The sequence below is a fragment of the Notamacropus eugenii genome, chromosome 5, assembly GCF_028372415.1.
Source record: "Notamacropus eugenii isolate mMacEug1 chromosome 5, mMacEug1.pri_v2, whole genome shotgun sequence".
Lineage (NCBI taxonomy): Eukaryota > Metazoa > Chordata > Mammalia > Diprotodontia > Macropodidae > Notamacropus > Notamacropus eugenii.
Window position 1 is genome coordinate 337,987,262 of NC_092876.1, and position 26,195 is coordinate 338,013,456.

At 40.4% G+C, this 26,195-nt stretch overlaps 1 protein-coding gene across 2 annotated transcripts in view; it reads left to right on the forward strand.

Annotated features, from left to right (window-relative positions):
* SLC12A8 (solute carrier family 12 member 8) overlaps positions 1–15,271 on the forward strand; it is a 188,467-nt gene extending 173,196 nt beyond the window's left edge. For both annotated transcript variants that reach the window (XM_072613747.1, XM_072613748.1), the window contains 4 exons: positions 2,357–2,454; positions 5,311–5,428; positions 9,002–9,062; positions 14,794–15,271. In XM_072613747.1, the coding sequence (XP_072469848.1) occupies positions 2,357–2,454; positions 5,311–5,428; positions 9,002–9,062; positions 14,794–14,956 (440 nt within the window). In that variant the 3' untranslated portion in view covers positions 14,957–15,271. The remainder of the gene's footprint in view (positions 1–2,356; positions 2,455–5,310; positions 5,429–9,001; positions 9,063–14,793) is intronic.
* The last annotated feature ends 10,924 nt before the right edge of the window (positions 15,272–26,195 follow it).

The window sequence follows — 26,195 nt, forward strand, 5'->3', positions numbered from 1 at the left end:
AATGGAAAACACCAGTGAAGGTCCCAGAGAAGAAGTAATGCGCCATACCTCCTGGTTCCCCTCAGAGAAACAGGGCACTAGAATAGAAAGATTGTCAGGTAATGTTGGTGTGTCAGATGTCTTTGCTGGATTCTTTTTCTTTGTTACAAGGTGATGGTTCAAACTGCGAGGAAAGGATGGGAAATGACTAATGTAGACATAAAAACCATCAACAAAATATGATTTAAATTAAAAGATATTTTGGAAATTGAACTCATACCAGCCCATCAAAGTCCTGTTGAAAAACTTCTGCTGTATACTCAGTAGACAGGATCATAAGATTTGGAGATGGACAGCAGAAAACAGCTAGTCTAATCCCCTCATTTTTGCAAATGAGAAAACTGAGGACTAGTGAGATCAAGTGACTTTCTCAAGGTTACATAGGCGGGAAGCACTAGTAGCAGAGTTTGAATCCAGGTTCTCTGACTCTAGAATTAGAATTCTTTCCTCTAGCCCATATGGAGACCCTGAGAGTCTTTCCCTTTCAGATTAATTTTTTTAAGTAGGTAAAAGAAATTTGGCCTCATTTCTTACCTAGCCTTAATCACTGAATGGGTGTAGCCTCAGACAAACTGAGACCTGGGAAAGACCTTAGCTTATGAAGGTCAAGGTCTTCCATGGCAGCCAGGGTCATCTGCAGTCATCCTGATCTATGTCTTGCCACTGTACCCAGATGACTTAGGAGGAGAAAGTGAGGCTGGTGATTTTGCACAGTCCTGCCTCACTTAAATCCAATTCACTTGCAAGTCAAAATATCACCTTCCTGATGTCACTGGTCCTCTTTGAGAACAAAGGACACACAACATGGGGACCAGGTACTTAGAGCTACTTAATCTAGTGGAAAAAATCAACCAAAAACCAAAACAAAACAACAAACTAGGACTTTGCACCAAGACACTTGGTTTCTAGTTCTAACTCTGCCACTAATTAAAAGACTTTGGATGAGGTTAAGACCTCTTTGTGTCATGTGTCTTTGGTGTATGTGTGTGTGTGTGTGTGTGTGTGTGTGTGTGTGTGTGTGTGTGTGTGTATGAGAGAGAGAGAGAGAGAGAATGAATTTTTCTTCATTACTTACATAAGAATTAGAGTGCCTGGCAAGACCAAAATGAGATAACAAATACCAGTGTACTTTGAAAAGCATCAGTGCTAACAAATATCTGTTATTTGTTGACTGACCCATTGAGGTTGAGGGGTAAGGAAAGAAACAGATTGCTTAAATAAGATTTGTGACTTTCCATTAACCAGGCTCCCCCTGCCTTGAAGACCACTGATCTCTGAGTGTAGACCATTCTAGAATAAAAAATGGGAGAATGGGTGTGGGAAGCAGCTGGGGAGCAGTCACAGGGTCTGCTGCGAGCTTTCCTCTGGCTTTTAACATCTAATGTTTGTAAGGATTCTGACATTAATAGGATCATAGTATTGTGATCCAAGACGGACTTCAGAGAACATCGAAATCTACCCCCTTCATCTAACAGAGGAGAAAACTTAGGCCCAGATAAATTAATATTGAATGAATGCATGGATGAATAAAAGCTGGTCTTTGCTTTTCCCGTTCTTTCCCCATAATAAGGTCATGACAGCCAGTATGCCCACTGAACAGAGTCCTGACTTTCAGGTTCAAGCTCGACCTCTGACACGCATTAGCTCTGTGACCATGGGCAAGTCTCTTAATCTCTTGTGGCTTGGGTAAATCTCTAAGATTATTAATTATAAAAGAGCTGTTGATCTATATTGGAGGAGGAAACTTCCACAATAGGAACTCCCTACACAGATGAACTCACAGGTCTCTCCACTAAAAAAGTTACATAGCTAATAAGTGAGATAGCTGTCACTACAACCTACGTCTGTCATTCCAGGTATTTTTCCACTATGTCGTACTATCCTTTTGTGTTTGTCAGTTGCAAGAACATAATTTTCATGGGCCCATTCATGTAAAGGGACATTTCTTAGCTCAATGAGAGAAAAGGAGACTTATACCTCAGCACGCTTCCCCTAAATACCCTAAACAGAATGGTGTTGCTTTTGGAAAGAAATGTTGCAAAGCTTTTATCACCAAGAAGTGGCCACTATGGGATTATTGAGTGATTTTTTTGCCTAAAGTAGCCTTTTTTTATCTCCTATCCTAAGCCTTCAAAGAGATCTAATAATGACTGGAAAAGGGAGAGAAATTTAGTGATACAATATTATCTGGAGAAAAGAGGAGGTGGGGTTTGCAGATGAATCTGGGAGAAGGGTGGAGGGACTTACTTGTAAAAATAGAAGAGGGCTTGGTAACATAACACAATTGAACTCAGGGCTGGGTTTGTCCTCTCTACAGATTCTTTCCCAAAGCTCAATTCCCAGGAACAGGATGTCAAGAGGAGACCAATTTCCTTCTACACTCAATTGTGCAACCCATGGGTCTCCCTGTTTGGGGTGAGTAACCGCACCTTGACCTTGGGTGGCTCAGGGGTCCAGATCAGGATGTAAGAGTGGGTGGAGTTCCATGGGATCCAGGCCTGGATGAAAGGCAGGGGAGCCTCTCCCCTTCTCTCCTCATCATTCTTGTTATTATTAGATCCCAGGAATACAATTTGTCAGACTGTCATATTATAATTTAGATGAGCCTCAGCAGGGCCATATTGCAATTTTAATGATATGTCATTTTAATTGAGATTTTACTTTCTAAATGAGTATTTGTTCCCAGAAGCATGCAGAATTCTCCTAAATGGGTAAACTCCCCAGATTTAATTTGTGTGGGTAGATGTGAGGTAAGTTATGAAACCAACTTAGTCGACATTTCTTGTGGGGAGAGGAGGGAGGAATTAGTTTTTTAAAAATTCAGTATTATGTAGTGTTTAGAGAGCCTATCTTAGAGTCAGAGATCTGGGTTCAAGTTCTGTCTCTGATACACAAGTCATAGTTGTGAGCAAGTAAGTCACTTAACTAATCAGTCCTAGGAGGGGACTGCTTTAGACTCCTAAGTTCCATCTGATCTGTAATTTAAGGGAGTTTCCATCTTGAAAGAGTTCTTTACATTGATAAAATCATAAGCCAAGATCAACACTCCCCCCCCCCCAAAAGCTACATTCAATGCCCTATTAGGCATCTTTTTTTGGGTCAGACCTGACTTAGTACAGTCTGGGGGATTCATAAAGAAATGGCAAACCCCTTCAGTATCTTTGCCAAGAAAACCCCAAATGGGGTCAAGAAGAGTTGGATATGACTGAAATGATCAACAACAAGTAGTAGTGGTAGTAGTAGTGGTAGTAGTAGTGGTAGTAGTAGTGGTAGTAGTGGTAGTAGTAGTGGTAGTAGTAGTGGTAGCAGTAGTAGCAGTAGTAGTAGCAGTAGTAGTAGTAGTAGTAGTGGTAGTAGTAGTAGTAGTAGTAGTAGTAGTAGTGGTGGTGGTAGTAGTGGTGGTGGTGGTAGTAGTGGTGGTGGTGGTGGCAGTAGTAGTGGTGGTGGTGGTAGTAGTGGTGGTGGTGGTGGCAGTAGTAGTGGTGGTGGTGGTGGTAGTAGTAGTAGTAGTAGTAGTAGTGGTGGTGGTGGTGGTAGTAGTGGTGGTGGTGGTGGTAGTAGTGGTGGTAGTAGTGGTGGTGGTGGTGGTAGTAGTGGTGGTGGTGGTGGTAGTAGTGGTGGTAGTAGTGGTGGTGGTGGTAGTAGTGGTGGTGGTGGTGGTAGTAACAATATCTAACATTTCTATAATACTTTGAAGTGTTATATATATTGAAGCAAAGCGTTTTATATATGTTCACTCATTTGACTCTCACAACAACCCTATGAGACAGGTGGGATTATTGTCCCACTTTTTCAGATGAGGAAACAGGCTGAGAGAGGATAAGCCACTTTGCATAGAGTCACCAAGTCTGGGTGTCTGAGGCAGGATTGAAACTCAGGTCTTCCTGAGTTCTGTGCTCTTTTCACTGTGCTCCTTGGCGACTTTAGTAGTAGTAATTACTCCTCCTATGGCATCCATAGTTCATACAAAAATGAATAAAGCCTGGCTGGATTTTGTCCACAAAGACCTAACTGCTGATTAGTGGGATTATGAAGTATGCAAATCAGTTTAATACACAATTGAATGTGCTGTGTGGGAGTAGGACAGTAACCTCACTGGAACATTTTGGGACACCTGATTTAAGTCTGTTCGCTCTCAGGCTTCCTGAGGGAGATGCTGATCAACAGGCTGAGGCTTTCACAGCATCCGTTGGGAGGATGTCACCTCAGGCTGCTGCTGCTTTGGGTTTCATTCTTCCCTCTGACACATAATGGTTATATGACCTTCGGTACTTGCATTTAACTTTTTTAGAACCTCAGGACACACTCTGAGACTTTATTGCATTGAAAACGGGTGTTTATTCACTGGGAGCTCTCCATACTAATTGAAATAATAGGGTCAGATAAAAAAAATCATATTGATTATTAGATATTTGAGGTTGGCACATGTGCTTTGGTGCTTTGCATTTTCATGTGTCCCATAATTAGGCAGCTAGGTAGTACAGTGGATTGATCACTGAGGTCTGGACTCAGGAAGATCTGAGTTCAAATTCGACCTCAGATACTAGCTGTATGATCACAGGCAAGTCACTTAACCTCTCAGTTTTTTCATCTATAAAATAAGGATTATAATAATAGCACCTGCTTCCCAGGCTTTTGTGAAACTTAAATGAGATAGCATATGTAAAGCACTTGGTACACCTTATATTATTATTGTTATTATTTCTGTCACCTCATCAGGACAGCATTCCTACACGTAATCCTAAGGAACACTAAGACAAGGAAGCTATCACTTTTGGCCAAAAGGAGTCTGATAAGGCTCTCATAAGAGAGGAGTGAGGGAGGGATATGGAGTCAGGTTCAAATCTAGGTTCAAATCTCATCTCTGATGCTTGCTACTTATATGACCTTAAGTGACTTAACTCCATTGGGCCTCAGTCTCTTCATTTGTTTAAAGAAAACAGTGGCTCATGAACTGGCCTATTAGAGATGGATCGGATTTCTACAAGAAGAAAGTAGAGAGTTGCTTTGATAAGTGGTTCAGTGTCTTACATATAATAGGCACTTAATAAATGTTTCATTTACTGTTATTTGAATTGTGTTGAAATTATTGGCCTAAATGAGGAGTTTGCATTAAGAGGATATTTCATTCTGCAAACCTTCCCCTCTACCATCACTATCCAAAGAGCTTGGGGAATGGGCATTACTTAAGACGACAGGACTGAGGCTTCCTTGTCATGTAGGAAACCATAGGATTCCCTGTTCCCATGACCATGTGTTGCTTACCAACAGGCCATCGGATCCCTCACTATCATGTTTGTGATTCAGTGGATCTATGCTTTGGTTGACATAGGGTTTGCTGTCATCCTCTATTTCTACATAGGCCAAGTCAGCCCGGGCCTTCACCCTGGTAAGTGTATGTACTTTTTGTTATTCTTCTTTCAGGCATCTTACTGTAGATCAGTGCTTCTTAACCTGAAGTTCATGAACTTGATTTTTAAAAAACATTTTGATAACTATTTCATTGTATTTGGTTTTCTTTGTAATCCTGTGTGTTTTATTTTATGCATTTAAATACACTATTCTGCTAAAAGGTTTACAGGTTTCCCCGACTGTCAAAGGGGCTTTGGCACAGAAAATAGTAAGCAGCTCTGCTCTAATTTAGAAGGCCTTCATTAGAAATAATCTGTGAATAATCAGTAGACCTCATGCTCATTAGTTTCATTTAGCTGGAACACAAATACAGAAGAGGTCTGCATCAGGTTAGGGTGCAGGAAGTAGCAGGTTGGAAGTCCCCAAGAATTCACAGCAAATCAGTGAGGATCAGCACTGGGTAGACAGGTACAGTAGGAGGCTGAGTGGGCAGAAGTTTCCAGAAACCAGATAAAGGATCACAAACCATGAAATCTGCAGCAATAATAAGCACAATATAAGAAAAAAGCAGGGAGGGTGATTAAGGAGCAGCCTTGGCCACAGGAAGTAAGAACCCCAGGGAGGAGTCTGGGCAAGGTATGGGCAGCCACCAGAAAGGAGCCTGATTCGGAACTGCTTTGTCTCCTTGCATTCAGGAGTTTTTACAGGCTTCCTGTGGAGGCAGGAACCAGCGCCCAGTCTTGGCTACCCTGGGGTTTGCCAAGTAGAAATAAGCGTTAGTTCTGCTATAGAAGGAGTAGGAGTGAAGAGATGGTGAGGGGGTGGGAAAAGCAGAATGATTCCTGCAAGAGGACAGCAGCCCAGATTTCAGCTGAGTCTTTAAAGGATGAAGTCACCTGATTTTATGCCAAAAAAAATGTCCTTCAAATTCAAGTGGCCCCGTTAACACCTGTCACATGTATGTTAGTTGTGTGCTGTTGGTCATATGTGTCCCTCTCTATAGATGGCTGAATCACCAGGGCCCACCTGGGGCTGTGCATGAAGTCATTTGTCATTTGTGTCTGAGCATTTTTACCATTAGAAACAAAAAAGACCCCAATTTCCAGGTACCAGCTTGAATTTGGACAAAATGCTGCCTTTCTGGACTCCCTGCATTTTGTGTTTTCCTTCTCTTTAGCATATTTATATATTTTTTGCTCTTAAACCCTCTGACTGGCAACTGACTTGATTGATTTTCCATAGACTACTTGAAGGAGTTAGAAGATGCTAACTTATGTAGCCTGTGAACACCCCAGAGGGCAGAAAGACAGGTCTCTGAGCAACCCCACACTCTTGGAGAGCCCTTGAGTATAACATCAGCTCCAGCTATCTACCTGAAGCTTCCTCACCTGGAGACATTCTCAAAAACTGGCCATAGCCTCTCCCTCATCACACGGAGGGCATATTCTACTAGCTGGACCTGTCCCAACTTGATTCTCACTAGTATTTGCTATGATGAACTCACCTTGACCCCAAGCTACATCTTAAAGCTCTCACCCATCACTGCTGATGATAGATTGTTATAAAGAATATATTGTGTGTCCTCAGCTCAGAGAAGTAGTAGGTCTTTCTCCGGTAACTAGGAGACTGGCAAGTTATAGACCTCAGGAGAGGATGTGGAGCCAGTATATAACCAGCAACCTTCCAGACTTGATAGAGGATTCCTTTGAATGCTGTTTCACTGACCTACAGTCTTGAGGTCTGGAGAGGAATTCTGGGATAGGGATATTGGAACAAAATGCAAGGCACACTTTATGAGTTATTTTTGAAATAATAGAACTGGCTTTATATTGAACTGATCCTGTATTACCCAGAACCCCCTGAGACTAGCAGCAAGCCTTTGACCATGGGTTCAGTGTTATCTTACCCCAAAGCTAACTTGCCCATTAAAGGAACCTGCTGCCTTGCACTCATTAGCACAATACCTAAGGAAACATTTACTGGAAGAATGACATTTAAAAGTCCCTTTTCAACAAAATAATGATTCTAGAATTCAAAATGAAGTTAATGGGACAACATACTAGATCTTTTGGAGCATAATTATGGTGATACATTATAATTATTTTTAATGAAATAGTAATGACATTAATTAAATAATAAAATAAATCTCATTGACTCAGAGGTTTTGTGAGAGGAAGCTAATGAGAAATGGTGAGTCCTCTGATTATAGAGTACTTTTTAATTGACATAAACTTTTAGTTATGAACAATAATTCAGTGTCACCAAAGGCATTTTACCTAGAAGTCCTTAGAGAGCCTTCCTTAGCATATAGAGTGGTTTATCGTTAGTATAACAATTATTAGAATGCCAATGGTGCTTCTAATCTTCCAAGGTGCAGTTTTTTTCTTAAGTACTTTAAACATCTTGGTTCACCCCCAGCATCTTCCCCCAACAATCTTTGTGTTTATTAGTATTAACTTAGAGAACTCTAATTTTAAAAAGGTAGTTCAAAGGTAAACTTTAGTCCAGGCCCATTTAAAATGGTCATGAATCAATGAAATCATAATTAATAAAAGGTTACTGTACCTTAGATTTATCCAACAGACTTACTCTAAAGACCTTAACACACAAATGAGGGTCTTTATAGTTGTGCGTGTTATTGCTAACTTCTGAAATGGATTGATGTCTACTTTAAGTAAAACTACTTGATAGGTACCAAAAATAACACTAGTAAAAGACTTACTGTAATCAAATTTTAGAGGGTCAACATTAACAGAACAGTTAACATAAGTTGAACTTGACCAGCTAGCTTTCTGAATGCTAGTCAGCAACTATTAACTTCCTGAACAGATATTGGACATTAGTTGATGAATATAGATAATGTTGAGACTATCCAATTAATTAATGTTTATGTCAGTCAGACTTCAGCTTTAACATGGGAATGAATGAATGAATGAAAGCATTTATAATCCAGGCACTGTATAAAGCCTGGAGAATGCAAATATAAAAGTGAGATGTATTTGCCTGTGATTTCCAGGAAATAGAATTGTAGTCTGATGAGCCATAGGGATGGTTATTTGATCCAAAGGGAAGTAGGTTAATATCCCCCTTCTAGAAGCAAGGCCAGTATTGATTTTATTACTCTACCCATAGCAGGAGGTGGAAAGGGCAAGTAATGTGTAAACAAAGAGAAATTGTTTAATGTGTATACAAATTCCATCACTGTAACTCCCAAAAGGTTGTTTGGTAAAGGACTTAGGAAAATTGTCATTTGTACTTTCCCAATCTTTTTCCTTCTCTCCCTACCACACATTCATTTTTCATAAGCTTTTAAAGATTTACCACACTCACACACCTTTTTTATTTTCAAAAGCAGATCTGTGATTAACTTTCCTTAATTTGGGGGTCATCACCCTACTGAGTTAAGGCTTACAGGAAAATTTTCAGAAATTTCTTACATTTAGTAAATCCTGTAATCTATTTTTGACACATAGTAGGTGCTTAATAAGTACCAGTTGACTCACTTGTAATAGAGATTCAAATATTGTGGGTTGTTTTGATAAATTGGGAGGTTAACAGGGCCAGGAAGAACTTTTGTTGAAACTGTACTTGTATCTGTCTGACTCCACAGGAGCTGCTACCAGTTTTAGTCTTTTCAGATGGATGAAGTCTCTTCTGATACCTTCATTCAGGTTGGTGTAAAATTTTAGTATTACTGCCATGGGTAGATGACATTCCTGGGATTTTGGATGTAGTGAAACTGCCCCAATCAAGTCTTGCTTGGATGTGAATCAGGATAAGTGAGTTTGACCTTTGAGAGCCTATTAAAGGAGTCAAGATTTTTTCTCACTCTACTTCCTCTACCCTTTCTTCTTCCAGTTTTTATGTTTTATTTTTGCCTTGGCAAACCCAATATACTACAGTCTACCTAGAGGTTCCCAGTCCAGAGTGTTAATGTTTCTTTCCTTGGGGCTGCCATTTTCAGACTCATAGAATATCAGAGTTTAAAAAAAAAATCTTATAGGTCAATTAGTCTAGCACACCACCACCACCACCACCATCATCATCATCATTTTTTGAGACTCGATCTCTCTCTCTTGCCCATGCTGGAAGGTGTAGTAGATGACTCATAGACCTAGTCTCAGTACTGATTGGAATGAAGCCCTTTAACCTGCTCTGCTTTTCTGACTTGGACCAATTTGCTCCTCTTTAGGCGGGCTGGTAGCCTCCCCTTCTCCCTGCTTCCCCACCATTCTCCTGGTTGATCCTCTTGTTGATTCTAGACTTCATGTGAACAACAGCTTGTCTTTAGCCCTACTATAGTTCAGAACTCCCAAGGTCAATCGATCCACCAGCCTCAGCTCTTGTAACCTCCGAGCAGTGATTCCAAGCATGCTGCAGTATGCCCACCTCCCTTCATTTTATAGGGGAGGAAATCAAGTCCTAGAGAGCTAAGGGGGCTAGTCCACAGTCACATGGTTTGTATCAGTCATCAAGAAAAAAGCTTTTATTAAGCCTCGGTATATATACATATATGGCATATGATAGGAGATTAACAAAGGTTTATTGAACTAAGACCAGTTGCATATAGGTCTATGCTGACTGATCTATAAAGAGTGATTCAGATAAAAACTCTGCCCTCTGAATATTTGCAGTGTAGAATGTACTAACATGGGCACACTTGGGTGACCAATCAATCAATAAGTATTTACCACACACTATAAGTCAGTCACTATACTAATTTCTGGAGATATAGAGCAAAACCAAAAATACATCCTGATCCCAAAGAGTTTACTGTCTGATGCAAGGGTTCTGAACCTAAGGTTTGTGAACTTAAAAAAAATTTTTGATACCCATGATAAAAGATAACTGGTTTTCTTTGTAATTGTTTAGTTATTTTCAGTTGCGTCTGGTTCTTTGTGACCCCACTAGGGGTTTTTTTGGCAAAGATGCTGGAGTGGTTTTCCGTTTCCTTCTCCAGATCATTTCATAGATGAGGAAACTGAGGCAAACAGGGTTAAGTGACTTTCCCAGGTTGCACAACTAATAAGTATCTGAGGGTAGATTTGAACACAGGAAGATGGGTCTTCCTGATTCCAGACCCAGCACTTTCTCCCATATACCATCTAGATGTTCTTTTCTTTGTAATACTATGTTTTTAATTCATTTAAAAACATTATTCCAAATAAGTGTCTAGACACTTCACCCCATTGCCAGTGGGGCCTATGACAAAGAAAAGGTTAAGATCTCTGGTCTAGTGTGGGAAGAAACATAGTCATAACAAATAAAGCAGGAAACTAACATATGTAGAGAGAGGTGCTTGTGTCATTAAGTCAACAGTAATTAAGTCAAATTACTACTTGGAGGCAGCCAGGTGGCTCAGTGGATAGAAAGTCTATAGAGCGCTGGACCTGGACCTGGAGTCAGGAAGATCTGAGTTCAAATTCGGCTTCAGAAACTTACTAGCTGTGTAACTGTGGTTAAATAACTTATTCTCCTTTGCCTCAGTTTCCTCATTTGTAAAATGAACTGGAGAAGATCATGCCAAACTACTCCATTATCTTTGCCAAGAAAACCCAATGGACAATATGGTCCATGGGGTTACAAAGAGTCGGACATGACTGACTGACTAAACAACAACAATAACAGATTGCCAAAGGTGCATCAGGGATGGTAGGCAGCCAATAAGTAACAGGATTGAAGTGATAGTTCCTCATTAATCATGGGGGAGAGCAGTGTCCATTGCCAGACTAGATTGGACAAGGAGAAGGAACCAAGTTTTTTTATTCATTTGGGAAGACTTGTAGGGAGGTGAGTTTTCAGGAGAATTCTATATTCCTTTTATCCTTCCTTACTCCCCAGAAGGCAAGGTACCACAGTGCCCTTTCAGTAAAACTGGAGCTCTAACTAATGATTTCTACTGCCTTTCCTTTTACCAGTGGGAAGTCAAGGTTCCAGACTTAGGCACACCAAAACAGAGCCTGACCAGGGCACTTTTGTAGATTGGATCAAATGAGAATTACCTAGTCCTGTAGTTTAGAAGCTAGGATGTTAAAGGGAAAGTTAGACAGACTGCAGTAAGTGTGAAGAGAGGGATAGAACTGGGGATGGGGAGAAAAGAAGGACAGATGTATAAAAATAAATCACTATTTTGCCTGTTTGAAAGTAGGAGAATTTAGGGTTTCTTCCCATCTAAAACATAGCATTAGGGTCTGCAGAACATGAAATACCAACATAAAATGACTCCCACAGACCCTCTTCCATGTCTTAACTAGTTCTGAGGGAGATAGTTTTGGATGCACTACAAGTGTATTGTGGGAAGATGATATCTGTAAGTTCCAAAGCCAGAAATGGGGGTGGTGTGATGGTGGGGCGGGGAGAGCGATTTTATCTGATTTCCTGGGATCTTTTTAGTCACTTGTAATTTTAAAACCAAGCTTTAACTTCTTTCCATTTCATTCTAGTTTTCTTACCTAACATCTCCCTTGTGATGTCCCAGAAAAGCACAATTTGATATGATGAGATTATTCTTAGAAATGACCACAACCTGTGGTTGAAATAGGACTTGGCATCAAGGCCAAGGACCTTACATTCCAGCTATATTCTGAAATGGTGACCCTAGCCATGTCCATACCAATCTGCTAGCTTTTTAGCAACTACCTTAGAACTGCTTTATTGTGCGTGTATACAGGGAGGATAGAAGACAAAAAGGAAGTCTGTTTATAGCTCTGATGATCCCATATCTATGTTCTTTAGTTCAACCAAGGCACTGATGGCTTTCAAAATTCCTTCAAGAAAAGCAACCCTCAATCTGAGAGTCATAGACCCTCTCTGGCCTGACTTCAGGAAGTTGGATTGGGTAGAGGCCACTTGTCTCTAGGAACCTTGTAGTTCTCATCAGGAGTTGGTAGTAAGGGTCATAATCCCCATTTTGGGAAACACCATTAGAGGCAAGGAAACGTATCTTGTGTTCTTAAGCGCTGTGCAGATGAGATTTCTTAAACTATTTTTATACTAGTAAAGCGTATTAATTGTGTATGTGTATGTATGACCTTTATATACTGACTGGTTTTACCTTTGTTGTCAGTTCATAAATTTACTCGTGCAGATCCAACACTTGTAAGAGGTTTATTCATCCTCAACATACCCTGAACCTGCAGTTTAGATAGATTCTCAATAGGTGGCAATAGTGCTTCAGACACATGGAACTACAAAGGGTATATATTTGTCTGAGAGTCATTTGATAGTTTCTTTTCAAGTGCCATGATTCTAGAACCACAAATTTTCTATATTGTTTTATCAGACACATAACTATTTGTTGAAACAGTATGCCTCAAAAAAACACTAAGCAGTGAAGGGGGGAGAGTTCTTATTGTGTTCGTCCTTCATTGCGGAAGAGGAACATGCCATCAGAGAAATGATGACGTGACTTGAACTTGACTTTGTTTTGAGTGAGGGAGGGCTGTGCAGGTCACCAGCCTTACTTCTCCTCCAGAGCCATCTGAATCCAGTGACCAGATATTCATCAGGATGACTGGAGATGAAGCTTTGGAAGGAAGGAAGAAAATTAGCATTTATTTGTTAAGTACCTTCTAGAGGCAAATAGGTGGCTCAATGGATAGAGCACTGGGCTTAGAGTCAGGAAGACCTGAGTTCAAATCCAGCCTCAGACACTAGCTGTGTAATCCTTAGCAAATCACTTATCCTCTGTTGCCTTAATTCACTGGTGAAGGAAATGGCAAACCGTTGTAGTATCTTTGCCAAGAAAACCTCATGCCCAGTATTGGTATGCTATGGTCTGCTATAGATCACAAAGAGTCAGACAAGACTGAGTAACACCAAAAAAGTGCCAAGGACTGTGCTTAGAGCTTTAGAAATATTATCTCATTTAGCCTCACAACAACCTTGGTGAGAGGGGAGGGGGGGGTATAAGTGCTATTATTATTCCCATTTTACAGTTGAGGAAACTGAGGCAGACAGAGGTTAAGTGACTTACCCAGGGTTGATCACACAGCTAGTAAGAGTCTGAGGCTGGATTTGAATTCAGGTCTTTCTGACTAGCCACAAATGCCCAAGGTATAATCTAACACAGGGTGGGGAATCTGCAAACTTGAGGCCACATGTGGCCTTCTAGAGCCTTTGGTGTGGCCTTTTGACTGAGTCCAAGTTTTACAGAACAAATCCTTTTATTAAGGGAATTTGTTCTGTGAAGTTTGGATTCAGTCAAAGGGCTGCACTTGAGGACCTTGAGGGCCACAAATGACCTCAAGGTCATACGTTCCCCACCCTTGATCTAATATCTTTTTAACTAAATTCTTTAAATCTATCCATTTATCCTAACTCTAATCTTTAGATAAGTCTGTAGATTGGATTAAAATGGTCCTCTGTGAGACATTAGAAATTCTGAACGTTTTATAGTCAAGTAACGTTCGAGCATCTTGGTGTCAGAAGCCCCTTCACCTTCTCCTTCACCTTGGCACTGTCTGTTTCTTTGCTGATTTACTCAACAAGCAGTGAGTCCTTTTCTACAACTTACAAAGCATTTATTTCACCTTTTCTTCATTTCTCATAAGGCAACCTCATTTGATTCTCAGCCTCAGAAGGCAGACAGACAGAGGGGGGAGTCCGTCCTATCCCCATTTTACAGATGGGCAAATGTGGGCTCTCAGAGTTGAAGTGGCTTGCCCAAATGACAAGGTAGCCCAGCCAGTAACAGATAAAGCTGGGAGCAGGATCCTGGACTTTTGACTTTTGGTCCAGTATCCACTCTCTTCACTGGGCCACATTGCCTCCCCCAAGGTTCCCTTGAGGACAATTCCTCGGTCTTTTCTTTTGTACACTAATCAAAGGGCAAGCATGAATTTTTCTGGCCTGTGTGCGTACGCTGTTGTTCTTCTTTCTTACATATGTCAAAGGACAAAGAAAGGATGATGTGAAGGCTTCTCTCTGAGTTCTTTCTAATCAAAAGCATAGTTTTCCTTCTTTTTTCTTTTAAGCAAAAGGCAAATATCTGTTCTCTCCGTTCTTTCCTGACAGGAGCTGTCAGAAGGGCAGAACTTGATTTTTCCATACAATAATAACACCCCTTTTAATATGTGCTAGGAATACCTGGAGATGACAGGCAACTTTAGCTACAGAGTTCCCAGCTATGATCTCAGAAACAGCCCAAATCTATGAACATATCAGAACATTTTAAACAAAGTTTTTAAAATGAGGTTTTGTGACAGCTGGCTTTTTTTTTTTTTTTTTTTGTAAATGACTCCCCCAGCCAGTATGGAAACTGCTGTCTTCCTAGGTGGTTTTGGCAAGCCTCCCAGTGTAGAAACAGCAGCTGTGTCTTTAGGTGACTGACTCTGGCCACTCCAGTATGTCTTTGATGTTTTTCCTGACTGATTGTGTGCTTCTGTGGTTCTCTCACTGAAGGAGACTGCGATCCCCTCAGGAGCAGATTATTTTGACACCATCCCTGGCCAGGGTTGACATGGAGATGACTCAGCTCACCACGGAGAATGCAGACTTTGCCTCTCGGGACCGGTACCACCATTCCTCACTTGTGAGCAGGGAAGAGCTGATTAATCAGTTCTAGGAGCTGCCAAGGACGCAAACCTTTATTTCCAGGAAGCTACCCAATGGGAATAGTGGACCTACACCCTAAAACCATGGTGGGACTGGCCCCATCAGTGTGAAAATGCACCCCAGCTACCCCATTGATAAGAACATGGATAACTCGAGGAACAATAGAAGAAATCTGGATTCTGGAGAGCTGCCGGCCAAGAGGAGCCAATAGACATGGCCCCAGCTCTAAGAAGACCGTACATCCAGAGGCTGTGGCCAATCTTCTGTTTTCTGGGTTTTTTTTTAAGTGAATGTCTTTTAAATTAAAGAGCTTAAAGACCAGGAATTCTCTTATGGTTTCTATGATCTTGAAAACATTTTTGTCTCTGGCCTTCAGGGTCTTGGCATATGTTTTGTGAGTGAATGAAGGAACCAGGACCAGGCTGAATTCAACTGGGAGTTTGGGAATGTAATTGACCTACTGAAGGTAGACTAGCGTTCCAGCTTTGGGGATGAGGATGGAGGGATGAAAGAAGGAAGTAGGGATGGGCTATGACCATGGTTTCTACAGGTCCACCATAACAACTGACACAGTATTAATTAATTACGTGGCCATTCCAGAAGTAATGTTGTATTCCAACATAAATTCTATAATAATAATTATTAATATTTGCTTTTCCATAGCACCTTATAGTTTACAAAGAATTTTCATGTATATCATTTTATCATCTCTACTCCTCAACAACATTTTGATACAGTATAATACAATGGAAAGAGCACTGACTTTTCCAAAAGTCAAAGGACCTGGGTTCAAATCCTCCCTGATGAACACTACCTGAGTAACATTGGACAAGTTGTTTAGTTAAACATAGGTCTTAGTTTCATCAACTACAAAATGAGAGGGCTAACTAGATGGTCTATGAGATCCCTTCCAACTCTGGATCTGTGCACCTCTGAGGAACGTGCATGTGGTCATCTCTTAAAACTTTCCCTATTGCAAATATAACCTTCCATTCCCTGAGTGGCAGTTGTCAGGGGTTGCTTTGCCTCCTTAGAGAAGAACAGTTTGGGGAAAGTAGTTGGGTTCTCACTATTCCCAGGTACCTGTGACAGAGATGAGGGGTTGACTGCCCTGGCTGAGGGAGATGCTCCCAGGTCTAATGTTCAATGATCCAGTGATCTATGGTGAGTGTTGTGTTAAATTCTGCAAAAATCCTGAGCTATTTGGAGGTCACCCAGACCAAGAGCTGTCAGACTCCTGGATTTAGGAAATTGGCAGCACAAATACTAAGTGTCTAGGATATATGTCGCATATACAGTGACACAGACAAACATATACATGTGTAATATAAATTTTGAACACTATATCTATTTTAAATATGATAGAAATATGTCACATATGATAAGATAGGACATATATCTTATATGTATGATAGATATGATAAATATATATAAGAAATATACCTTCCTGAAATGTATAGTATGTATGTATGTATGTATATGAGTACATGTATATTTATGTATGCATGCATTTTCTTATATTATATTCTAGATACTTGGTATTTCTGCTGCTAATTCTCTGAATTTAGGAGTCTGATTGCCCTTAGTCCAAGTGGCTTTTCAACAATTATTGAGCCACGGCTATATACAGAGGACTATACTAACTCCTAATAGCATGAAACAAACAAAATTTAAAAATTAAAACACAGTCCTGCCCCTTAGGACCTTATAATAAGCCTAAGACAAACCAGTGGAAGACTTTGGAGTCAGGATACCCTGGATTCCAATCCTGCCTCTGACATACTAGCAGTGTGACCTTAGGTAAGTCACTTAATCTCTCAGTGTTCCCAATAGCTCTAAGACTCTAAGTTCCAGATGAGTTGCTGCAGTAGGATCATGATACTATAGGGCTCAAGTAGCATAACCCCATCTTTTTTTTTTTTTTTGTTGATGTGGAAATTAAGATCCAGAGAGACCTTGACTTGCCCAACAGTTAGTTGGTTGGTTGATTGGTCGGAGCAGAACAAAGGTCTGCACACAACGTTTGTAGATCTGACCAAGGCCTTTGATACTGTTAGTCGTGAGGGCTTGTGGAAAATTATGTCAAAAATTGGTTGCCTAGAGAAGTTCATCACTATTGTACATCAATTTCATGATGGCATGTTTGCCCAGGTTTTGGATAGTGGACAATGCTCTCATGCCTTCCCAGTCACCAATAAAGTGAAACATGGCTGTGTGCTTGCTCCCATGCTTTTTAGCATGATGTTTTCAGCCATGTTGACAAACGCTTTCAATGAGGATGAACATGGCATCAAGGCCAACTACTGTACTTATGGCAAGTTCTTCAATTTGAAAGGGCTACAAGCCAAGGCCAAAGTGGGTGGAGTTGCTGGTGCATGATTTTCTGTTTGCTGATGATTGTGCACTCAATGCAGCCTCTGAAGCTGAGATGCAACAAAGTATGGATCAGTTCTCTGCTGCCTGTGCTAATTTTGCCCAACAGTATACAACTAATGAATGACAGCATTTTGAGATTTGAACCCAGGTCCTCTACCAGTTATCTTTCCACTATACCACATAGGTAGAGAGGTTGTCCTCTATACTGATGAAATTGTAGTATTGAACTGCCCCTCTCCCCCAAAATAAAAACCCAACTCTACATGGAAAAACACCACACAAACATATACACATAATTACTCAAAAATAGTTAACAATGCAATAAATATGAACAAATTCAAAATTGCATAGTGCAAACTGAGCTTTTAAATCCTGAGGGGACACACATCAAAAGAGTGAACAGAGTGAAGTAAGCTAATCTAGACTTCTTGAAAATGTTCATTTAAAGCTAAGATTTTAATGGTGATGACATGTTAATTTTTATGAATATCGATTTATTGATATCTCTCATATATCTCTCCTCCTTCTCCTTTTCCTTCTTTTTTTCTTTTTCTTCCCCTTCTCCTCCTTCTCCTTCTTCTTCTTCTCCTCCTCTTTCTTCTTCTCCTTCTTCTCTTCCTCCTCCTCCTCCTTCTTCTCCTCCTCCTAATTCTTCTCCTCCTCCTCTTCTCCTCCTTTTCTTTTTCCCCTTTCTCACTCATTGTTACCATTTCTCAGTAAGAACACATTATATAATACAATACAATATGATACAATATAATATAATATAACATAGCCTCCCTTTTATGGGGGTTAAGTCTATACCATAGTTTCATCAGTATAGTGGAAACCTCTCTCTCCACATGATATAGTGGAAAGACCATTGGTCAAGGATCTGAGTTCAAATCCTAGCTCTATCACTCATTACTTGTGTACTGTCAGGTCTTGATCACAGTCTTAGGTAAGCACAGGTAAACAAAACAAATTGGTGCATTTAAAGTCACATCTTGAAGGAATTAAAGGACAGAGATTTATATAGAGTAGATAGGACATTAGTCAAGGCATGGAGATAGAAACCACAACAAATGAAGTCTGCTCATGCATTCTTTTTTAGCTATACTTCCCCTTGGCTTTCTGTGTGTGTGTGTGTGTGTGTGTGTGTGTGTGTGTGTGTGTGTGTGTGTGTTTATACATCCTAGGGGAGGGAGATTTTGTTTTTTCCCCCTTTCCTTCTAATCCCCCCCCATTCAAATTTCCTTTGTTTTGGTTATTAAAAGAGCAAAGATCTTTAGCAAATCAGTCCATGTCTGCCATAGGTATAGCCAAAAACTATCACCCATTATCAAGAAATGTGTGCCATTTATCTCCCAGATATCTCCCAAGGTCAGAGAGAGCAGCCATTTGGATAATAACAGTTGGCACGCCCCTAGCCTGCAAAGTGCTTTATAGACATATTTGAGCCCCGCAACGGCCTTGTGATTTCAGTGCTATGGGTTTTAGGGATCGGGATTGAACTTGTGATTATATTAGTATAGGGAACTCCCAGGTGCAATGACTAGTTCAGCAGCTAACTTAGAGTCTATAGTACTGGGAGATTAAATATGATTAAGGTTATGAAGCCAATTTGTGTCCAAGTCAGGACTTGAACTAGTTTCCTTGACTCTGAAGCTAGTTCTCTATTCACTATATGCTGTAGTGGCTCTTTATAGGTAATGTCAGACAGCTAGGCGATATAGAGGAGACGTCCGGGCCTGGAGTCAGGATGACCTGAGTTCAGATTCAGCCTTGTCACCTACTAGTTGGGCAAGTCACTCCCATTTGCCTCTGTTTCCTCATCTGTAAAATGAACTGGACAAGGAAATGGCAAACCACTCCAGTATCTTTGCCAAGAAAACCCCAGATGGGATCATAGAGAGTTGGGCATGATTGAAATGACTCAATAACAACAAAATAGGTAATGTCCCTATTTTTAAAATAAGAGAATAGAGGCTGGGAGAGGTTAAGAGTGAACTAGGATCACCAGACAATGTCTAATCCAGGTCTTCCTGAACGAGTCTGATATAAGCAGGTTGTGACTCCAACCATTTCTCTTTATTGACGCCAAGAGATTTGTTTGGCCTTTGGCCTAAAAATACGTTCTTCCCCCAGATAGCTCCCTACCTTTCCTTAAGTGTTAGGAGTTTTTCCTTTAAAAACCAATTAATTTACTCTACCCTATTTTAGAACAACAATATGTGTAGTTGAATAAAATAACAAAATTCTTCATTTATCTCTTTCCCTGAGGTTCAATTCTGCATGCAGGTAGCAAGAAGAGGGCATCACACAGGAATATCCTCCAAGGGCACTAGGACCTGTGGGATAACCAGCATCATTTGTACTTTTCTATGGGGAAATGGAAACAGCAATAATTGGTTCCCCCTGGATACTTTGCCCACTGGTTTAATATTGTGGGTCTGCATGTGCCCTCCAAAATGTGTTTATTCTGTGGAGGGAATCCCATCATAAAAAAGCCGAGGGGAAAAGTTGTTCCTCCCTGTCTCCCAAAAGAAGAAAGAAGCAAAATTTAGGAGCAGAAATAAGTGTATCTTTGATGACCTGGTATCAAAAGATGTAAGCTTTTCAGGATTATAGGTCATAAGAGCATAGATTTAGAGCTGGGAGGAACTTTGGACATCACTGAGTCCAGCCCTTTCATTTTACAGATGAGGAAACTGAGGCCCAGAGATGTTAAGTGATTCATCCAGGGTCACGCTGCCAGTAAGTATCTGAGACAGGCTTTAAGTCCATGTCTTTGTGACTCTGAATCCAGTGCTCTGTCTTCTATATCAGAGTTTTCTGAAAGGGGAGGCAAAGCAGATGGCAAGAAGATTTCTTTTAAATAGTGCCTTGAGCAAAAGCAGATTTAATGAAATTATAACCTCCCTGGGTGACTACTTTGAGGGGGAAAGCACTTTCATTTATATGCATATTGACATGTTTTCTTAAGAAAATCCACCTCATTTGGGTGTATTCACATCTCATGTGTTTGTATTGCTTTCTAATTGTTTAATATGTGGTAGTCTTTTTCCCCAACTAGATCACAAGCTTCTTGAGGGTAAGCACTATGTCATATACTCTAAAGGAACTTATTCTCCAACTCCTGCTTGACTGCTCAAGATTGACCACCAAGAAGGAATTCTGGGTACCTCTCCAGCTTAATAAGGATATTCCACAAACATGGCATGGATTCTTTGAACAAATGGCTAACCAAGGAGCAGTCTGGCATTATTACAGCCTCCAGGAGGACTAGAAGAGTCCAGGCCTTAGCAGCTTTGAGAATTGGTTCAACCATTGGTCCTGGCCTATGAGATAACCGACATTGAATACTAGCTGAGCCAAAGCTGATTGTGATTCCATCAATGAGCAGACTGGAGTCCAGAATGGCCATGCAGTTCCAATCAAGAGGAAGACCATTAGTTCAGTTGGGTGAATGCCCACTGTACGATGCTATGTGAGTCATATCTTTCCAATGACACACGGTTTATTTTCTTGTTCTACTGTATTTCCTCTGTGTCACACAGATATTGTCCAGAAATATGTGAAAAATCTACAACTATCTTTTTGGGTCCCAATTAAATATTTAGGAGATTTGATAATGAATCCATATGGCAAGCAGTGTGGGACAATGTTGCTAGAAAGTCAGGAAGTCCTGGGTTCAAATTCATCCTCAGACTCTTATTAACTCTACGACCTTGGTCAAGTCACTTTACTTTAGGTCTCCATTTCCTCATTTGTAAAAAGTAAGAGTGTTGAACTTGATGACCTTGAGGTTGCCTTCCAACTCTAAACCAATGATTCAACTTTTTATATCAGAAATCAAAATAAGAGTTAATGAACCAGGACATGGTCATAAAACTATTCTTGAATCATAAAATAATGAAATGTTAGAGTTGGAAGGGATGTCAATAGTCACCTCACTTGGTCCTTTCACTGTGGAGATGAAGAAAATAATCCCTAGAGAGAGCCTAGTGGCTTTTTTAATAAAAAATTCTTCCTTCCCTTTTGTTTCTATTTACAATGCCAGGCAAATAAAATGTATTCAATAAAGACCATCCTATAGGAATATAGATTTAGAGCTAGAAGGAAGGTTGGAGGTGATTTAGTCCAACCCCTTCATTTTACAGATGCGCTACCTGAGACTCAGGAAGGAGAGTGAAATGACTTGTCCAAGGTCACACTGGTTCTAAGTGAATTGGTGAGTCGATTATGGTTTTCCATTTTGGGAAACTCAAGTATAACAGGAGGAAACACATCCTTTGGGATAACATCATCAGAACAGCACAAGTTTGTTTTGGCTCTGGGAGAAGGAAGAACATGGGTGGGAGCCATTTCTGGTGCCCAGCCCATCTCTGCAGATTGAATAGTTAAGGTTCCCATGAACCAACAAACAGCATGCTGCTTATAGAGTGGAACACAAAGGATTGGAGCACTGTTCTCAGTATCACCGGATGTGCTCCCTTGCACCCTCAGGTCAGATCTTTTCTTTTTAGTGTCAGATGTTCTCAGGATCAAAATGAGAGGAGGACTGGGCAGTTCGACTGTCATCCAGATCAAGCACATGGGGGATGCTCCATGAATGATACTTAAAAACTTTTCATAAATGACCATATTTTTTACTCCAGAAAACTCCATTTTCCAGGCTACATAACCTTTTTATTTAGTGATGAACCAAATTATTTGTGTTAGTACAATGGCTCAAATTCTCTGGTAGATGATTACACACTGGTGATCTTGTCTCAGTTCTACTGTAGATTACTGTTATTTAGACCAAGGTCCTTGAATGCTTTTGTCCAAGAATTGATTGAGTATTCTAAAATACCTCCTATGCCACCCCAATCCCATCTGCCACTTTTTAATAATAAATCCCTTTGAAACAGCACCATCTAATGTAAGATGACGAGGATGGTGTGACCAGGAGGAGACAGATCAAAATTGGTAAGTTTGGAGGCAGAGGCCTTAGTTCTGCCTTTGAAGACATCTTCTGATAGAAAGCACATCCTCATTAGCCCCACATTGAGATGATAGATGGCATCTCCTTAATGGTGTAGGGGGGAAAGGAGTATCCTTAATTTAGGTAGTTATTTACCCATTGATATCTTGTTAAAGATGTTTGATTGAGTCAAGGCTATTATAGCTTTAATAATAGCTCTAAGCTGTACTCTTGAACTTGAGGCTAAATGAGGGAGTTCACAGGGGTATCAAAACTCCAGAGAGTGTGCACAGAAACCAAAAGTGGACTAGGAAGTCTCTTATTGGAATAGCCCTCCCTCAGGGAACCACTAGGTCCCAGAGATGTCAGTAGCTAGAGTCAGCAGTGAAGCAAATGAAGACCCCAAGACTGAGTCTCCTGGGAGAACTGTGGACACCACTGAGATCCTAGACCCAGCTTTCTGGAGAGAAGAGGAGCAAATACATGGCCTTGGGTGTAGAGGAACAGTATGGGACTGAGCTTTGATGTGGAAGAACACATCTGGATTTTGCCATCCTTTGTTACTGTGAGTCATGCAGACTAAGCAGGTCTAACAGAAAGAGCTGACCCTCTAGCCACTACATGAGAAATATTTCATTTTTGAAGCAACTCTAATAAGAATTTTTGTTATTGTTTTGTCGTTTGCAGTTGTGTCCAATTCTTTGTGACCCCATTTGGGGTCTTTCTTAGCAAAGATACTGGAGTGATTTGCCATTTTCTTTCCCAGATCATGTTACAGATGAGGAAACTGAGGCAAACAGGGGTAAGTGACTTACCCAGGGTCAACAGCTAGTATCTGAGTCCATATTTGAACTCAGGAAAATGAGTCTTCCTGACTCCAGATCCAGAAATCTATCCAACGTGGAAAATTGTAAAGTTTCATGGAGGCAAGAGGGAGAATACTTAACAGAAAGTGAGAAGTTGACTTTCTAGCAACCTCAAGAGGGATACTGATAGGTATTTGCAAATCACCCCATTTCCCTAAGAGAGAAGGAGGTATATGGATAGGGGAAACAGGAGGAGGGAAAAGGGAGATAAAGAAATGAGGACAGAGCTTTCTCTTACAGAGAGACAAAGCAAAGACTGAGAAAGACAGGGAATGAAAAAAAGACCCTCTCTCTACCTGTAGCCTTCTGTGTATATACACATGCAAGTCATACATGTGTACGTATATACATATACATATACACACACCCAGAAGCACAGATATATAGAAAAAAAGATGCACAGAGATGAAAAGAGTGATAAAAGAAAAGTCAAAACATAGACAAGATACAAAAGCGACTCAAAGAAAGACAGAAACAGTGAATAACCACTGGGGAAAGGGCTGGAAGAGTCCCCAGGCATAGTGATATGTTCCTGTCACATCCTGTCCTTTATTTGGACCGTAGGTCTTAGTAAATTATCAGTGCCTGTTGCTACCACCCTTTGAAATTCAGATGAGGTCTTCTGAGATTTAAAACAGACCTTTCCTCTCATGGAAATTGGTTTTCTGCTTTTACTTTAAAATTTTCAATGTTTATTTTTTGAAATAAACATTTATTTTCTCATGATATTCTAAAGGTTTTCCATGTGTTTGTGAAAGAATGATTTGGGTTTAGAAATTTGCTTTTGAAGTTTAGAGCTATTGGGATAATTTACTAGCTAAGCCTGGAAGCCCCTGTGTCACACAGAAACTGTCTAATTGCCATATTCTTGCCCTTTGAAAGATGAGGACTGTCTCATTCCAGAATACTTGAAAGTTAAATCTTGAAATCAGTACTTAGGATCCTTTATTTCAAATCAAATCCAATTTGTTTATTTTTTAAGTGAGGTTAATAAGTAGAAACAACAACAAAAAAGCTAAGAATTCAGCCCAAGATTTTATTTCTGAGTAACTTTTGTATCCCTTGTATATTTTTTAATTCTTCTGGAACCCACCTAGATTTTTTTTTAATTTAAAAGGTGACCTCCCAGTGTGGTGGTAAATGCTTGTAGCCCCTGCTTCTGGGGAGGCTGAAGTTCAAGGGTCACTCGAGATTGTGAGTTCTGAGCTCAAGAAGAACTGAGGATTCTGAGCCAGCATAAGTTTGATGAGCCCTTGCGGGGCTTCTCCATTGGAAGAGGAAGAACTAGTCCAGGTTGGAAAAATGGAGCCTGGGTGAAATAGGGAAAATCCAGTCTCAACTTAAAAGAATAAATATTAAAGTATCAACATTTAAATTTAAAACAAAATTTAAAGTATCAAAATATCACTAATGGTTTAGTATCTCAGTTCTGTAACCATAGTCTTTTCATGTTAGAATCATCTCAAGATCCCCTTGGGCAACCATCTCCAATATAATTATAGGAACATCACTCTATCAGGTCTTTTATTCAAGAGGAGAATGAATCAGTCAGTCTTGTCTGTTCCTTACAATTGAGGAGTGAATGCTCCCAGCCATCATTACTGGAGAACTGAAAATACAATCTATGCACAGACTTATATCCAGAGGCAAATTTATTGAAATACATTTGGAATGACAAATGGCTAGGCTGTGGATAATGAGGGTAAGAACATGACTACTATTTTGCTTAGAGCTTCCCTGTGGGAGAGATTTTCCTTTCTAGTCTGGGGTCTTACCAAGTTCTATATAACACTAAATCAAAGGGGTCTGAATCTTTTCTGTGTTATAGACCCCTTTGGCAATCACCTTCTGTCCCAGAAAAGAGAAGTCCCAGAATAATGTTCTTAAGGGTGTAACATGAAATGCAAACAAAATCGTTTATATTGGTTCCCCTAGTTAAAAACTCCTGCACTGTGATAACTTAGTCTTAACACAGCCCAACATGTGGGCCTGATACGTAGGATAACAGCAGTGAAGTGGCTAAAGTGACTTCTCAACTTTCACCTTAAATACAGAAAAAGCCCCATCAATGTTTCCTCATCAGTTTTTTTTCATCCATCTAACCTTGGAGTCTTCAACATTTTAATTGCTGGGAATATGAGGTGTTTGCCTTGGATCCCACAGAGTTGTTTTAGCATTGAAGCTGTTTGATGGGGCAAAGAAGGGGAGAAAAAAAGGATGGTTTTGAAGGTTTATCTCGAGGTCTTGGGCTAGATAGTGTTGGTGAAACATTCTTATCTGTTTATTCCCAGAACCAAGGGGGTACACACCCTTCCACCTAGCTGGCCATTGGGAGTTTGGACAGGGGCCTCATGGCTAAGGCATACATGCCTTAGATTAATGAATAGTTAGGGACATAAATGATATCGTCTTATACTTTTTGTAAACCTGGCTAAATGTCTTGGTTGAAGGTGTTCTGTATCACTTTTACCCACATAAAATGCTGAATGTGAGGTAAATGATGGGGAGAGGATAGAAGATCAGATCTGTCACAATGAAGTAGAAAGAGTCTTGGATTTGAAATCAAAAGATCTTGATTAAAGCCCTGATTCTACCACTTGTTAGCTGTGTGACCTCAGGCTAGTCACTTCCCTTCTCTGAGGGAAATGAGGAACTGGAGAGCCTCAGTTTCCTCATCTTTTCTGCCCCTGATTCTTTTTTTTTTATTTTGGAAGCAATTGGGGTTAACTGAATTGCTCAAGGTCACACAACTAGCAAATGTCTGAGACTGGATTTGAACTCAGGTCTTCCTGACTTTAGACAGTCACTCTAGTGACACTCCAGTCACATCTAGCTGCTCAGGTGTACCTGTGCACACAAATGACACATTTTCCTATGTATATGTAAACTAATGTTCACAGATCTTCTGCTGAGGAGCCACTACATGAAAAGTAGAGTATCCTCTTGGATGAAAGTTCAGTTTTAGAGCTGCATCTCTACTGGGACCCTACAGGTTGTTCCTTTACACTCTGTTTTAGGAGTAGGCCAGGGCTTGATGATCCCCGGAGGTGAAACGGGTG